This window comes from Girardinichthys multiradiatus, chromosome 3 (assembly GCF_021462225.1).
Source record: "Girardinichthys multiradiatus isolate DD_20200921_A chromosome 3, DD_fGirMul_XY1, whole genome shotgun sequence".
In the NCBI taxonomy this organism is placed as follows: domain Eukaryota; kingdom Metazoa; phylum Chordata; class Actinopteri; order Cyprinodontiformes; family Goodeidae; genus Girardinichthys; species Girardinichthys multiradiatus.
In genome coordinates this window covers 2,795,940-2,813,995 of record NC_061796.1, presented here as the reverse complement: position 1 = coordinate 2,813,995, position 18,056 = coordinate 2,795,940, and the positions used below count along the sequence as shown (strand labels likewise).

The 18,056-nt window shown below is 40.8% G+C and overlaps 1 protein-coding gene across 1 annotated transcript; it reads right to left on the bottom strand.

Moving 5' to 3' along the window:
- Nucleotides 1-947: 947 nt before the first annotated feature.
- nacad (NAC alpha domain containing) lies at nucleotides 948-15,988 on the bottom strand. Its single transcript, XM_047361213.1, has 10 exons — nucleotides 15,541-15,988; nucleotides 11,134-11,417; nucleotides 5,808-11,037; nucleotides 5,398-5,646; nucleotides 5,077-5,168; nucleotides 2,979-3,047; nucleotides 1,858-2,004; nucleotides 1,637-1,771; nucleotides 1,389-1,511; nucleotides 948-1,115 (listed from the first exon to the last, which is right to left on the bottom strand). The coding sequence occupies exons 1-10, from the start codon at nucleotides 15,623-15,625 to the stop codon at nucleotides 1,101-1,103; spliced, it is 6,429 nt and encodes a 2,142-aa protein (XP_047217169.1). The 5' UTR covers nucleotides 15,626-15,988; the 3' UTR covers nucleotides 948-1,100.
- Between the last annotated feature and the right edge of the window lie 2,068 nt (nucleotides 15,989-18,056).

Sequence of the window (18,056 nt, the reverse complement as noted above, 5' to 3'; positions counted from 1 at the left end):
AGCATTAATCAGAGAAACTGCCAGGACACATGTAGTAACTCTTGGGGAGCTGTAGAGATGCACTGCTCAAATAGGAGAACTATTTGTCATGCACTCTACAAATCCAACAATTATGGTATTTATATATATAAGGTCATAAGTAGTTCTGCTTAAAATTTGCAACAAGCCATGTAGAAGCCACACGTAGAGGAAGACTCTTTGGTCAGATGAAACCAAAATTAAAATTTTGAGCCTACATACAAAACACTATATTTAGAAGAAAACTAATACTGCATATCACCCTGAACAGACCAACTCAACTGTGAAATATAATGTTGGCAGCATTATGCTGTGGAGATGCGTTTCCGTCTTAGCTAAATACAGGGCAGTTCTAAAGCAAAACCTGTTAAACCTGTGGCAAAATACTTGAGACTGGGGTAAAAGTTCATCCTTAAGCATAAGAAGGACCCTAAACATACAGCCAAAGCCATTGTGGACTGATTTAGATTGAACCAAGTTCAGTTTAGGTCCCAATCCAAATCTAATTAAGAATCTGTGGCAAGACTTGAAAATTGACCTTCTTAGGTGCATTTCAATCAGTACGACTGAGTTTGAGCTATGTTGCAAAGGAGAATGGGAAATAATTCTCCAGAGGTGCTAAACTTGTAAATGCGTACCCCATTTCAGCTGCAATTGTAGTAAATAGTGGTTCTATAAAGCAGTGACCCAGGTATCTCAATCTATTTGCACGCTACACTTTACAGATTTAAGATTGAAAAAAAATTGAAAACCAAATATTTTTCCCTTCCACTTCACAATTGCGCTCTATTTTATCTCACACAAAAAATCCCATTAAATATATTGTTTGTGGTTTTAAACTGACAAAATACCTTTGCAAGGCACTGTGTCTTTGTGATTTGCTAAATGTGGGTGTGTTTTCAGTCTTTTCAGAAGAATCAGACTCATAGTTTGGTTAGAGTCCACGCCAGAACTTGTCTTAGACTTTATTTAGCAGATTGGGGATGCAACATACAGCAGCAGCGATACAGAAGAGTATGCAGTATTTAGGCTTTATAGGCAGGAATAAGGGAGCTTGGTATCAAATTGTCACCAGTCTTCACTCACATGGTCAGCTCCTGTAAGGAAAAATATGGAAAAAAATTGAAACAATGCAGAAAAAGCAATTAAGAGAAAAGTGTAATTTAACTCAATGTTGGCTCTTGCTGCCATCTAGTGGGCACAGAACTTAATGGCATAAAGGGGTGTCTAGGTTACAATTGACCTCTGTTTTCTTGTCACCCTTCTCTAATTCCCCCTCTGCTCCCTGGCTATGACTCATTGTTTTGTCTACCATTTGCCTACCCTCTCCCAGCCTGCTCCTCCTCCCTCCATCCATCCTTTGTCCTTACCATGATAGCATTCACAATGTCGTTCTTGTTGTGTTTGAGCGCGCGGACGGCCTTGGCTCGTGACACATTGGCCTGAGCCATCACCAGTTCAATGTCTCTCTGCTCCAGACCTCCGTCATCCACCTGATGTGTAGAAAGGAACAAAGCAAGTAATGTCATATTCAAGATAAAGGATTTTACAGATATGAGGTAATTGAAGCCCTGCCAGTTTGACAGGCGCTTACAAACAACAACTTAGATTAATGTACCTCCTCTTCCTCCTCTTCACTCTCCTCTTTGATGGTGAGGCTTGGTGGGGCAGGGGGAGCTAATGGAGAGGGTGAGACAGGCACCTTGAATTTCTCTGCAGCTGCTTTGTGAGCCTGCTGAGATAAGTCCTCAATCTGCAGAAAGGAAGCATAAAAGGGGAAACTTAGAGGCAAATTGAAATGTAAGGAAAATTTAAATATCAACAATACGAAAGATATACCTTTGCCTCTCCGAAAACAATATAAATGTCAGACATAGGACTTTTGAAAACATCTGGTCTGCTGATGACAAACAAGATACTTTTGGACTTCCTGATAGTGATTCTGGTCACACCGTGGACTGGCTTCAGACCCAGTTTAGACATGGCCTGCAAAAATAGTTTTAGAGTTAGCAGCACAAATTAATCCTTGGTTTCATTTAAACTACATTGATCTTGCATTTAAAACAAATACATTTGACCACTTTATATGTAGTGGATCTTGAAAGTGTGTATACTCCTGTAAAATTGGCAGGGGTTGACAATGTAAAAACTCACACCATGATAATCAAATTTCCACCTTTAATTTGACCTACCTGCTGTACAGTCTGACTGAAAAACAAACATCTGTCAGGGACACAAATAAAACCCTTAAAGAGCCGCAGTAACCTGGATGCATCAGTGGAACACCCATACGCATCTAACATCAATTATATGAATGTGACCTTGAGTGTGTTATAGTCCAATGAAACAAACCTACAGTTTTAGGCCACATATACAAAAGTTGCAATATGTTTGACAATTGGCACATAAAAACAAACCAGCCAAATTAACACCATACCCACAGTGAAACTTTGTGGTAGCAGCATGATGTTCTGGGGTTGCTTTTTCTTTAAATGGAACTTGTTTTTTTTGTCAATGAAATTTGAAATTGAAATTATGAACAGTTCCAAAATACAAGTTTTAACCCAAAAACCTTCCCTTAGAAGGCTTAATATGATGAGGGATTTCATTTTTCAGCACCACAGTCAGTCCAATTATATTGCAAATTCAACAACCAAATGGTTTTGCCAAAGGAATGGCTAGGCTAGAGTATAGAATAAATCTGATTTAAAATCTGTGGAGTCAACCAAAGAGAGCTGTGGACAAGAGATGTCCTCACAGTTTTACAGATTTGGAGAACCTTTTCAAAGTACTGTAAAGATGCCAACTATTAAGTACTTTCTGGCGTGATATCCTTAGCTGTCACGTATTTGCATGCAAGGCCAATATTGTTAAAATAATGTGAAAACTGAGGCAACATTTTTCCTCCCTGCTAAAACATTTGAACCATGTCGAGGGGCATATAAAAGTAAAAGTCTGACCTTGCGTGCCTTCTTCTCACTGCGGCTCTGTTTTGGTCTGTTCAAGCCATCATCTGCAGCGGAAATACACTGAAAGAAAAGTTCAGTAAAGCTGTTAAAACAAATCTTATCAAACTTACGCTGTTCTGATAGTTGGTTACATTGTCAAATGATTTGTTAATACAACAAGTCAAAAGATATTTAGATTTTCTTTTGTGTCCATGGAAACTGGCTTTTCATTTGTAGCGAAAGCAGCAACATTTTGTTTATTGACAATCTTTATGCAATTGAAAGTGTGATCTATATTCAGCCAATGCTGCTGAATCAAACTTCAACACCTCAAGATTTGCAGGGTAAGAGATTAAAAAATTAAGTGTATACTATGGTCCATATTTGAGGGTTTTTCTCTCTTTGTTCTAAACTATAGAGTACTATTTATGTTCATTAATTTCTCAACACACAGGAAGTATACATGGTCATTCGGAAAGAAATGCTTTGCACTAGAGTTTTTGCCAATAGCTTATTTAGATATTCTGTCCCAGGACAGGCAAACAAATACATTTACTGTGCTCCTACACAATCTCAATTCAATTCAATTTCAATTCAGTTTATTTATATAGCACCAATTCACAACACGTTGTCTCAAGGCACTTCACTAAGTCAGGTACATACATTCCAATTAATCCTAACCATTGAACAATGCAGTCATATTCAGTTATTTATTCAAAATTGGATAGATTTTTTTATATATCTAAGGAAACCCAGCAGATTGCATTGCGTCAGAGACTCGATCTTGAATCTCCCTCCTTATAATTAAAAATGGGAATAAAGGACCAAGATCTCTGGAAATATGTGAATATTTTGCAGGAACCCTGTGTTTAAGATATAAATAAATATCATGCAATTAAATACAGATATAACATAATATAAAACACCACTACCTTAGTACAAAAAACATACACAGATTTTAGCTGAATTTAAACTAGTCCATCAACAGATTACAAATTTAAAACTATCCAGGAACAATTTTATCAATTCTTTAGAAAGGCATTCTCATTATACACTCACCGGCCACTTTATTAGGTACACCTTGCTAGTACCGGGTTGGACCCCCTTTTGCCTTCAGAACTGCCTTAATCCTTTGTGGCATAGATTCAACAAGGTACTGGAAACTTTCCTCAGAGAGTTTGGTCCATATTGACATGATAGCATCACACAGATGCTGCACATTTGTCGGCTGCAAATCCATGATGCGAATCTCCCGTTCCGCCACATCCCAAAGGTGCTCTATTGGGTTGAGATCTGGTGACTGTGGAGGCCATTTGAGTCCAGTGAACTCATTGTCATGTTTAAGAAACCAGTCTGAGATGATTCGTGCTTTATGACATGGATCCATGCTTTCATGTTGTTGACGCCCAATTCTGACCCTACCATCCGAATGTCGCAGCAGAAATCGAGACTGATCAGACCAGGCAACGTTTTTCATATCTTCTATTGTCCAATTTTGGTGAGCCTGTGTGAATTATAGCCTCAGTTTCCTGTTCTTAGCTGACAGGAGTGACTCCCGGTGTGGTCTACTGCTGCTGTAGCTCATACGCCTCAAGGTTCGACGTGTTGTGCATTCAGAGATGCTCTTCTGTATGCCTTGGTTGTAACGATTGGGTATTTGAGTTACTGTTGCCTTTCTATCAGCTCGAACCAGTCTGGCCATTCTCCTGACATCAACAAGGCATTTCCGCTCACAGAACTGCCGCTTTCTGGATATTTTATCTTTTTCGGACCATTCTCTGTAAACCCTAGAGATGGTAGTGGGTGAAAATCCCAGTAGATCAGCAGTTTCTGAAATACTCAGACCAGCCCGTCTGGCAACAACAACCATGCCACGTTTAAAGTCACTTAAATCACCTTTCTTCCCCATTTTGATGCTCGGTTTGAACTGCAGCAGATCATCTTGACCATGTCTACATGCCTAAATGTATTGAGTTGCTGCCATGTGATTGGCTGATTAGAAATTTGCGTTAACGAGCGGTTGGACAGGTGTACCTAATAAAGTGGTCGTGTGTGTATAATATTACACAATGAAGCTATATTTGCTTCTAAACCCTTTAAGCAGACTCACCAGTGGTTCTGATGGTCTCAGAGGCTCTAGCTCTTCCAGATCAGGCATCGAACCTTCACTCTCAGATTCATTACAGGAAGCCAAAGTGGAACCTAAAAAAACATGTCCCAGAAAAATAATCTGTAACAGTAGTGCAAACTAGTTAAGATATACCAATTATACCAGTTATTTACCTTATCACTGCTATGTAATTATTAACAATCAAGTGAATTAACAACTATAAAAAACAAAAGCAGACAGAAAGAGGGCTGGGTTGTATAACAGAGAGTTCTGATGATTTCTTTGTCCCGCAGGAACAAAATGGGAAATAAAAAAACTTACTGTTGTTTTTAACTGATAGATCCATCTCTTCACAAAGGTTGAGGTTATGGCTGATTGAACAGTCTGACTGTGTGCCGGTTGGTTGGCGATTGGAGAAGGGTTGGATTTCTCGCTGATCTGCTGGACCAGACTCATTTTTCAGTGATCTAATTCTGTCTTCTCCAGCTCCCCTAGGCTTAGACGTGTGACCCTGCTGGAGCCGTCCGCCCTCATCTTTCCTGTCCGATTCTTCTTCATTCACACTAGTACCTTACAGGACACAAATTCATCAACATTTGTATTCTACAAACATTTGAAAACTTTCCAAATTATCCACAGCAGGCTAGACGATTTTGTTCCCCGTTGATTGCCACAAGACTGGCAATAAATGCAGGACCAAGGAAATTCAAGTTTCAAATGTCTTTACTCACCTCTAAAAATGTCTTGGGTGAACCGAGTACATCCTTCCTTTGTCTGTTTCTGGGACTGAGTGTTGACTGTGGACTGTGAATTGGGATGGGAAGAGGAATCTGGAACATGTACTGCGGCTAGATTCCCAGTTTCTTGGGTAGCTTGGGACAAGACTACCGGCATGGCAGCAGGCAATGGGGATGAAGAGACAGTGTTAGATGATGGTGTTAAAAAGACATCAGTGACCTGCTTGAGGTTGTTGTTTGGGGGAATTCCAGAACCAGTGCACTGATTAGTCATGGACTGCGAGGACCGTTGCTGGGTTGAGAGGACAGTTTGGGATTCTTGAACAGGTGTGGAAAGGTCATTCTGTGACTCTGTTGAGGCACAAGGTAATGAAGAAGGGGGGAATTGCAGAGAAAGAGAGCATGATATGATATTTTGCTGAAGTTTGCTGGGGCCAGGATCTATGTTGTTGTCATTAAAGTCCGCTGCAATTTGTCTCTGACTATTAGATAGTGGTCTGTTATCAAGTACTTCTTGTTTCTGGTGTACGTCGTGGTTTATCGCTATCATTACATCTGTTGTACTTCTGTTTAAATGACATTGTCCTTGTCTTTGACTTTTTTCATCAGGACTGCCACTTTTATGCTCCTCCATCTGTGCAACAGATTCAACTTTGTCTCCCTCAGATGTCCTCTGTTGAAGGTCTGGTGATGAAGAGTTGTTAGCATTGTAGTCTGTCTTAGTTTTAATAATGTCTGAAATCCCATCTGAGCATCCATCTCCTGTGGTGTTTGGTAGAGCATAAGCTTTCTTTGGATCTTGGACCGACTCAGGGGTAATGTCAGGATGAAAGCCTGCCTGAGATGCCCCATGTTTATTCTGCTTCCCTTTCTTCCCTTTTGTAGAGGCAGTTTGTGAATCTTTGCAAAGTTCACCCTTAGGTGTGAGCCTCACAAAGTAATCTGAGTCACCCAGTGCAGAGGAGGATTTTTTTTTATCTTCATCCATCTTATGTTTTTCATCATCCCTTTGTTTTTGTTTGACCTCTCCAAGTTCCTCCCCTGAGTTATAAACAATACCATGCTTTCCTAAAAAGGCATCTTTACTCTGTGGTTCATCCATAGTTCTGTTAATTTCAGGACTGACATCACATTTTTTTTTGTTGTGCCTGTGATGCTGTAACATCTCAGTACCGTCTTTACAAGTGCTTCTCAGTCTAGCAATGTTAGATGTGCATTTTGGAGGAAAAGACCCAAATGATCCCTCTGGCAAAGAAAATCCACGACTCCCTAAAGAGACTGACTGATGCTCTGGAGTAGTATTACATCTTGACTCGGCTTTACATGGTGAATCAGGGTTTTCGGGTTTTGCAGTTCCATCAGTGTTCGTATCAGCAGAGACAATACAAATACTATCCTTTAATAACGTTTGTTTTGCATCTGGTGTTTGGTTTATTGGATCCTCTGTTGGTTTCTGTTCGTCTTTAGGAGTCCTGTCAGAAATCTGAAATGGCACCTCCTCAAGTGGAATATTCGACACAGATTCTTTGATAATCACGCTGATGGTCTGGTGTCTCATTTCATCTGACAGAGCATTCAGATTCCCATACATGCCCTCATCCAAGCACTCAAAGGCAGAATCAGTCGAAGTCTTCCAATTGTCTTGTATTTGTGTTTCCTTGTTATCGTTATCATTGTCTGGATTCAAATTACTGATGTCCTCTGGAAATCTGGCACTTCCGTCCTCTCCTCCACCTGCTTCTGAAATCTCTTCAATAGATTTCCAGTACCCTAAGTTGGATTCAGAGATCCCCTCTTCAACCAGTTCTTTATCCAACGTTTGGTCATTCTTACCATTCTGACTGTTGTTATCTTCCTCGTCCAGAATAGAACCGAGAACATTGTCATAGTTTTCACACAGTTTGCTGCTCATATTAGAAACCAAAGTTGTCTCGGTCCTTTGTCCTTCTGTATCACACATGAGAAGACTCTCTGCCTCTAACTCAAACCTCTTACCCAGGGACAAAGACAGTGATTCACCTGCTCCCCAAACACCAAACTGAGACCCTGATCCAAAACCCAGACCAAAACCCAGACCCACCCTGGCATCACACCATGCCCCAGATTCAGGAGCCATCTCTCTGCTTGTATCCGTCTCTGAATTTTCTCTTTTGGGAGAGATTGCAAGAGGGGAGTGTAAGTATCCAACAGCTCTTAGTACCCCATCATCTGTACTCAAAGTGTTTTCACTTAGGTTCTCCAAGGAAGAGTCTTTAGGGCCGTGTTCAGGAGTCAGGGCCAAGTTATCACCAAGTTCTGAAATGATTTCTGGAGAAGTAGAAACAGGGATATTACTGGGATTGGAATTTGGGTCTTTGGGAGAGGACAGTAGAACAACACCTTTATTTAGGTCATTGGTAGGAGTAATAATATTCAGTGGTGGAAAATAATCACTTATTTTGGACTCTACACTCCCAGACTCAGCTGGAGCATACTCAATGCTTTGGTCAAGCTTAGTATCAGAGTCCCTGTAAGGACCTGACCTACAGACAGAGCTTCCTCCTACAGGCGAATCGTATTTACCACAGAAAGACTTTGATAGTGCAACCCTGCTTGCTCCAACAGTCCTTTGGCTTTCAGAGTGGCCATGACGAGGCTTTATGAGCAATTTGAAAGAGTCCCTTTCAGGTTCTTTTGTGTGTTCAGTCTGATCACAAGGTAGTTTCAAAGAGACATCCTTCGCCTTAGGATTTTCCACAGCCAAATCTTCTGTTCTCTCCTCTACAGAAGTGGCAGAATGAGAAACATTGAGAGAATCTGGTAAAGAATCTGGTGATGCATGAATGGCAACAGCATTAGTGAACAGATTAGAACAGGGATTATCTTGAGTCTCCAAAGCACCAGTACCTATCTGGCTTTCCCATTCTCTCTCATTACGGTCAGTTGGGAAGGCAGACTGATAAGAATTAACTTCTGAAAGTTGAAGTGGTTGCTGGTTATCCAAAGGTTTATCTGAGGTTTTTGTTTCATCTTCTCTAATGGCAGATTTGACATCAGGATCTGGTTGGTGTTTAGGGCACAGAGGCACTTCCGGGGGTGTTGGTTCCAAGCCATTACCTTTGGGGTGAGCCACAGTGGTTTCAGACAGGCTGGTAGATGTATCCACTTGCTGGTCCATATTTAGTTGTGTGTGCAAAGGAACCTGTTCAGTCTGTGACTGGATTTCAGCTGAATCTGAGCTATCTGCTGGTAGAGGTTCTAGAGATTGTGCATGCTTCTCAGTGCTGTATAGACGTTCATCTTCCTCCCCATTATAAGAGGCAGAATCTAAAGAGTCATCTGTATCATCTTGAAAGCAGAACGATTCATCTAACCCTTCATTGATTGACGTTTCTGAAAGTGAATGAAGAAAGGACGCTGAGCTTTCCTCAGCCTCACCTTCCATAGATTTGTTATCACACCCATCATTATCATCATCCTCTTCTAGATCCTCCTCCTCTTCTTCTTCTTCTGCCTCCTCTTCTTCCATAACTTTCACCTCTACTTTAGCTCCCTCATCTGCCCCATGCTGCACGTTTGTATCCCCATCTTTATTTTTTTTTTCCTCTTCGTCACCATCTGGTGTGGAGTCAACAATGTCGTTATTGTAATTGTAACCATCATGATCCTCTTCATCATCTTCATCATCATCATCCTCAACATCTGCCTCCTCCTCTCCTGCTGCATATGCATCAGAATCCTTTGTTTCATTTCTGTTATTGACTTCTATTTCGTTTTCTTCTTCTGTGGGGAAGAGAGTGATTTCCATTGAGTCAGCCTTAAAAATTAGGCTAGTGTGAAGGGGAATGGAGATGAGGGAGGCAGGTATCATCCCTTCCTCATCTTGTATATCATCAGAACACGCAGCCTGGGAGAGAATGAAGGAGCTCGGGCCAAGCCTATCGAAGGCTCCAGGGCAGAAGGCATCCAGGGGAAGGAGCAGTGAGTCAGGGCTGAAGCTGGAAGATGCCATAGTCATGTTCTCTGTATCAGGGCTCCAGGTAGTGGGGGAAATATCTGGGTTGGCCTCCATCTGCCTATAATGTTCTTCTGATAAACATCCCTCCAAATTTAGTTTCAGGCCTCTCTGCATGGGTCTAGAGTACCCTGCTCTGTTAACAAGGGCCTCCTCTAATGGACAAAAAGAACTTTCTGACTCCCCTTCATCGTCCTGTGAGTCACTGCTGCTACTGCTTCTTATAGGGGGGGTATTCTCAGTCACCCAACACGGACGACAAGTCTCTCTGGAAGTCTTGACCTCCTCCCCTTTTGGAGTCTCGTCTTCCTCGGGAATCACTGTATCTGCTATGCCTATCCTTGAATTCATAGCAAAATTCTCAGGATGGTACAAGCTGAAGTCCCTGGTCCTTTCCTGCTCTCGTTCTTGGCCCGATCGCCCCTTCTCCTCCGCAACCTCATCCCCAATTTCTGACAAGGAGCTCACAAAGCAAGCAGGTGCCTCCTGTGGTTCTTCCGTGAGGAGCAGGTTGGGAGAAGTGGATGGGGAGGTGGAAGATGTATAAGAAGATGTCCAGCTGCCTCCCTCTGCTGTGATGTAAGAGCCAGATGGAGAGGTAAGAGGGGAACAGAGGTCTTCACTGTCAGATGGAGAACCAGGAGAAAGAGGGGAGGCTGGGGTACCAGGGTAGGAATGATGTTTAAGGTGCGAACAGCACGTAGCCATCTTAATTGGAGTGGAAGGAGCAGTATAGTAAAGTTCTGGGTCAAGAGATGAGGGAATGCCAACTCGTAGGGGGTCGACAGGACAATTTGGCTCAGTGAAGGACAGAGCAACTGGACAAGATGCTTCTGAAGGGAGCGAAGGCACTTCATCTAAAGAGAGAGTCTCCTTGTCTTCCTTACTGTCTGTTATTTCATCATCTGTTGTGTTTGGTTTCGGAGAGGAGGGTGAAGTGTTTGTAACTGAGGCCTGTACATGTTCTTTTTCCTGATCTTCTGGTTTCTGGGGGATTTGTGATTGGATGTCCTTGTTGTTGGTTTCCGATTTTATCTCCTTAGTTACCAGCTGAGAACATGAAAAACTTGGAAGATATGGCATAGGGATAGCTTGAGCTTTTAGCTCAGTGGGGATACTGCCTTTGAGAACTTCTGTTGTTTTGAGCCGTGTCTCTTCACCCATCACCACTCTGGTGTCGATAGTCCGTGACCCTGGATAGTCACTTTCCACCTCAGATCCTGTTAGGACCTGTTTATAAAATATTAAACATATAACTTCAGGTTTACAAATGCATGTTGCAGCATCCACGCTGTAAAATCACAAATACTCTCACAAAGCGCATACCTTTATTCTTTCCATCTTAACAGGGATATGGCGGCCACATGGACCATGACCACCCAGTTTTCCTGACAGTCTGGCTGGGTTGATTCGATTATCGGACCCTTCGGGCTGTGGTCTTGGAGTACCAGAGGAGCTAGGCTTCACATTAAATAGTCGTGGCCCAAACGGAGAGGTGGATCCTGGGAGAAGCTTCTGTGGAGTACTGGGAGAAGGGCTCGATCCACTGTCATTCGGAGAGGAGCCAGAGTCACTTGGAGTGGAGTCTGTGGATGGATGTCTTGTCATGCCTGAGAAAAAAACAAAAAGTAATTGAAAACCAACATCTTTAATAATGGAAAGATACAGTTGAATCAGCAGCAGTTTTAAATAGAAAGAAGCAAGTTCTAATTTTTGGGATTTAAACTGATTTTAATTGAAAATTGGAGAAACTAAGACACGTCAAGACATGCCGAAGGAAATCTCTCTTGCATTAAATGTTATCAGACTTCACATTTCTTGACCAATAATAATAACGATAATATTAAGCTGCACAGTAGCACAGTTATTAGCACTATTTCCTTTCAGCCAGCCTAGGGTCTTTTCCCCATGCATGCATGGGTTCTTCACCAGGTACTCCCGATTCCTCACACAGTCCAAAACATGACTGCTACGTAATTGATCTCTATAAATTACCCCTAGGTGTGTGCATGGTTTTTTGTTCTGAGTTGCCCTGTGATGGATTTGTGAACTGTACAGGGTGACCTTCACCTCTTGCCCAACGACTGCTGAAGATAGGTAGAAGCCCCTCACAACCTTGCAAGGATGAGCTAATAATAATAATAATAATATTAATAATAATAATTGAATTAAGTGTTCTATCTAGATAAGACTTGTTCTTGAGGATCAATGATCAATCATTGGTATGTCTTTTAAAGTTTCATCAGGATTCAAAAACCAGTAGGATGAAATGCCAGGGAGGGTGAAGCAAATTGGGTCAGGGGGGTTGAGTGAGGTGATTTCCTGAATGTTGAAGAGAATAAATTCTAAAACGGGAAAGTTGGAATGAAGGTTCATTTTCTTTTATTATTTTAAAAGATCTTTTTTTCTGAGAAACACTCACAGAAGAGGTAAATTTCTAACTGAACAGAACAGAACCGTGATTTACTCTCCTAAAGGCGACTGTGGCTCAGTAGGAAGAGAAGTTGTCTTGCAATCAGAAGGTTGTGGGTCCGATTCCAGCTTCCTCCTACCATATGTCAATGTGGTCAAGGTACTTAACCTCAAGTTGTATCGGTGTATGAATGTGTGAGCGTTAGTGAGTGCGATTGGGTGAATGTGGCTCTAGTGTAAATGCTTTGAGCGGTCTGTATGACTGGAAAAGCGCTATATAAGTTCAGTCCATTTACCATTTAAATGAGGTATTGCCACAGTGACCTTAATCCTGATCCTCATTGGCCATTATGACACAAGTGGTTCAACTCAGTGCCAGACTCAGACATACACACATAGGGTTTGCTCTGCCAGGAACATAGATGCCAAACAAAATCAAACTCTGTTCCTAACAAAACATCACATCCTATAGTCATGCTCTTTGTTATTTAAGGGATGCAGTTTTTTTATGCCTTTAATATGCCTTTTTTATGCCTTTAAGACCACTTCAGGTTCTTAGGAACCACCATCTCTGAGGACCTGAGATGGTCTTCACACATAGACACTGTTCGAAAGAAGGCCCAGCAGAGACTGTACATCCTGAGGCAACTCAAGAAATTCAACCTTCCACAGGAGCTGCTGGTCATCTTCTACACTGCCATCATTCAATCTGTCCTGTCTTCATCCATCTCATCCACAAAACAGGACAGGTCCAGACTGCAATGAATAATCAGGAATGCAGAGAGAATAATCAGGGCTGACCTTCCCTCCATCCAGGACTTATACAGGTCTAGGGTCAGGAAAAGAGCTGCTAAAATCTCTGAAGACCCCACACACCGTGCGCATAAACTGTTTAGAGTTTTACCTTCAGGCCACCGCTACAGAGCACTGTTCACTAAAACCAGCCGCAACAGAGACAGTTTCTTCCCCCAGGCTGTTTCTCTGTTGAACATTCAATAGAGTACAAAACAACAGCATATAGATGTTGCAAATGCACCTTTTTATTATATATGTGTATGTTGTACATTGTAAATATGTATATTCTGTAATGCAAAAACAAAACCAAAGAGCAAAGTGTACCGGAGTCAAATTCCTTGTTTGTATGTACGAACTTGGCAATAAAGCTGATTCTGATTCTGATTCTAATTCCAAACCGCTGTCCTGCCCTGCATGAGATTATGACAGATGTGCACAACAGCACTTAGTAGTTCTTCCTGATCGCTGCCACGTTACTATGCTAAATCTGTGTTTGTGTTTGTGCTGAGTCATCCCCCAGAGATAGAACTGATGAAAAAGGTGCACATTACAGACACAAATAGGCAACCGTAGTGCAACATTTTAATGTGCTCTGCAGACTGGTTTCTTACCCATGCTTAGTCAGAAGATTACTGGCTTATTTTGCAAGACAAGACTAAATCAATGAAAAATGGAAAAATGATTACATTACTTATCTGAACCCTTTAATGTGTAGTAGTCACTACAGTGGACAACTGTTCAAAAGCAGTTTTCTTGTATAAACAACTTCAATAGGCTCACGTGTCTCTTGATACACTGCCACCTACTGGCAGACAGTGTAGGTGCACAACAACTAAAAATTTAACACAAATTACAGACAATAAGCCATAATTGCTGATCACCTACTGAATATGTTTCCAGTCCTTCTATGGTACAAAACCCCTTCAGGTAAAACATATTAATAGTGTCAATTTAATACTTAGAACTTATATGATTGTTAAATTGCAATGGATTATTTGTCTATTGAACTGGACATCATGCCACACTGGCTATGTAAAAACATTTTACCATAATAGTGGTACTATGCTGTTTTTGAAAATACTTTAACATTGAATGTGTCTGCAGTAAACAAAAAAAACCTTTGTTAATAGACTTTAACCTACAGCTTTTATAACTCAAACAATACTTTTTGCAGAAGATTCAAGTTGTATGAATTACATTTAGGGTTTGTATTTTAAAGATTTCAGTCAGTATTATTTATTTGTTTGTCAAATACATATTTCAAAGTCTAAAAACATGTCTACCTGAGTGGAGATGTGAAACCCTAATTTAGATTTGGTTTCGTCAGGGCTAAAGATGGTTTGAGACACGTATAAACAAAATACTTTGTGTGATCATAAGTCATGCATGTAATTGTTAGGCAATGTCAAACCCATAAAAAACAAGCATATTAATATTACATAATGCAGGCAGAAATGGTTTTGAACCACAAATTAGAATCTTACTACTTGTCAGGCTACATAAAGCACTACATTTGTCTTTGTCTTTTTTAGGTCGTAAGGAACGCAGTAAAACTGTGTGCCAGAAGTAGGCCGCAGCACACTGGAGCTGCGTCACAGAGGCTGCAGCGCTGTTCCCCCCCACCCCACCCACCCAAGAGGTGCCTCTATTTCAGCTGCTGCTAAGGTTGTTAGATGAAAAATACATGCTTCACAAACACCTGAGGCTTCTTTATTATGAACAGTGTCATCTTTTGGATCAACTACATGCTCAAAAAAAAAAAAACTAACCAAGGGATGAATTTAAATGAAATATGTCTATAAACTATTCTAAAATATACCCACTAAGCAGGCAGGAAGCTTTCATTATTGCCTCACTGAGCCATCATTTGCAGCACATCATTTGTTTCAGGTTCCAAATGTAAAATTGTCCAAGAACTTGTCCGTATGAGGTGGTATTTGTGTGTTGCAGTGTGCTGCCATGATGCTGTGTCATGTTCCCATTACGGCTGGGGGAAGGGAGGAACTACTGGGCCCAGCTTCCCTCTTAAAGCAATGGATGAGTGAATGTAGATGTGAAGAAATGGTAGAGGGAGGGGGGATGTTGGTGAGTAGGGCAGCTTTAGGGTTGGGGTGCTAATAATGATGGAATAAGGCAATTACACAATTTCTATTAAAAATCTTTACGTAGAATATAGTGAAAGCTATATCTGGTTTTGTTGATAACAGAGGTAAGGTAAGTTGGGAGGATGTTAACAGCCTGGAGCATGAGGGACAGACAACATGCAGTTTAGTGAGAAGGCAAACATGCAGCTGAATCAGAGCTTTCTTAAGATGAACATGTCAATAGAAACAAAATGTCTGGTGCTCAAATAGGTCTTCTCCACCCTCTTTCTTTTAATCTGCCACACTTTCTGTTCCCATACACTCAACATTTAACATGTTTTGTTTAATGTTACTTCCTGACACATTCATGCCCATGTCTCTGTCTTCAGTTCTATCTCCAGGCTTAATGACCTAATCCTCTCCCAAAACCAAGGGCTCCTACCTGGTCCTGGAAGCCCTGTATCCCCGCTTCCCAGGTCCTGATGCTTGTCTTCAGGGACAGATCTGTGAGTGCTCTCCCCTGGCATGCTTCTCGCTGGTTCTCTGTGGCTCTGATGCAATAATATACCATGTAGCTGGAGCAGGCAAGGTGAACACAGAGAGTGAGGAAGGAGAGGAAGAAGGGAGAGAGGAGGGGGATCTGTTCAATCCTGTGCTCAAATCTTTCCTGCAGCACGTGTGTGAGACGGAGCAAGGCAGACAGCTAGAGCAAAAGACTGAGAGTCAGAGATAAAGGGTGTGTGTGTGTGTTGGTCCCTTCTGTGGTGCAGTACAGTGATGCTGCTGTGGTGGGTGTGTGCTTTAAAGCCTCCTGATGCTGCTTATCTGAATATATGTGTGTGTTGAATCTGAGAGGGAGCTGCAGTATTCTCTCCAGTTCCTGCTTTTCTCCGTCCTCCCCCCACCCTACTGCTTCATCCTTCCTGTATTTCCACTCCTCCCTGATACCCCTCTTTTGCTTCAAGCCAAGCCATGACTGGATCTTAGAAGATGATGTCAGCAGATTTGCGCTGATTTCTCAGTGCTGCCCCCAAGCTTGAAGGAAAGGACCAGTACTGCAAAAACAAGAGTTAAACTGACATATAAGGGTGGGGGTTTCAAGGAAAGCATAACAGAAGAGGAGAAATAGAAACCAAAACGACAAACTGTCCAAAGAATAAATATGAAACCTTAAACTATTCCCCTCATTATACCCTGCGCCTTCTGCTCTAATTATGTCCTCGGGGAGTCAAGAGGGAGGACATTTCCCCTGAGCGCTGTTACAGCATTGTGCCCTCCATCTTTAGCTCATCTGAACATGTTTGTCTACAGTAAAAATGTCATGTAAAACAAAAGAAAAAGCAAAATCCATACATTTTTGACAAAATTACCTACATTCTAAAACCAGTAATTGTTAGACTGAATCTAGGGGCTACATTTGCTTTAGCATTTGCTATACTCCCTAAATAGACATTTCAGATGTTGGCCAATGATAAAGCTCACTAGTATCCTAGCCTAATTTTCTCATCCTAAATTCATTTAGACTTCACTGTTTGGGAGGGACATGTAGCAGTAGTGGAGCCAGCAAATATATAGCTGTGGTCACCTTGGTGGCGCTAATATTGTAAATCTAATTGAGCTGACCCAAGGCATGTAGCTTCTTAGGTCCCCTCACTTGCACGCCTAAAATCACATAATTTGACAAATGTACAAACTGTCAACATACAAAACAAAACCTACAGTTCTCCCCTCAAAGTAATGATTAAATGCCATTAACTAATCACATTTTTACTGTTTTTGTTTAAGGTCATGTTTCATACTGTAATAGTCAATTTTATGTTACAGCTTCTGAACATTAAATACGATGCCCCTCATCCCTGATTCCACAGTACCTGTGGAGACGGCTGTTCGCTGGACATGACTAGCAGACCATGACACTTTTCATTCAACAGTTTTACCGAGCAGCACTGACTTTGCATGCTGACAACTGTGTAGTGTTTTCTCTGGAAGCTAAATATTGGTATATCAATAATTATTTTTTTCTTACAGAATTAAATTAGCTTTTTATGCTAGGTACTACTTCAATAATATGAAGTGACTGATGGGATTGTCAAGCAAAACATGTTATACAATTTCTGAAACAATCCCTTTAAGGAATTTTTTGTGGAGTCTCTGGTTATAAATTATAAAATAAGTTGTGTTAAATGCAAAATTGGAAAACAGTCAAGCATGAACAATGTTAATGCGATGTTATTGTAACTCAATCTGTGTTGGAGAAAGTCAAGTATAAAAGTTAATCTAAATCTAAATCAATGGAAAAAGCCCTTTTTCATAAATTTAGATTTTACATTTGATAAATTTGAGTTTTGGAAGAAATTAAGTCCAGAAATGACTTTTTTGCAATTCTCAGTTTCCATTTTTCCATCCTCCATATACCTCCACTGTTAAAATCCAATTCCATACAGCACAGTGTAACAGTGTAAGAGCAATGGAAAATGCTTAAATTATTATACCTCTCTATTTAATAGGCCAAAGAGCCTAGAAAATAACATTGTGGACATTTAGGATAAACTAATAGTGTGCACGTGCATGCTCTGACACTGAGGTCCGGTATGGCTATAAAAACACAAAAGTATTACAAATCTGTACCTTTTTGAGATTAGTTTATCAATGTGTTTCTTTTCATTATTTTAATGCACACTCACAGATCTTTTTTTTTTTATATATCCAACATCCTTGTATGATATAAAATAGCAGTTAGATCAATTAAACAAATTTCAAAATTTCTTTAATTGCTCATTTTAGCAAAAATTTAGTTCAGCATTATTCCTTTAGGGGGATATTAGGGAACAAAGATTAATCTAGCTAGGCTTCATAATAAACTAGCTATGTTGTAAATAGAAACTTATTTTGAACACCTTGTTCTCTGCAGGTTTTCTTATTTAAATGTTTAACTTTGCTTTTTTTTCCACAGCTTTT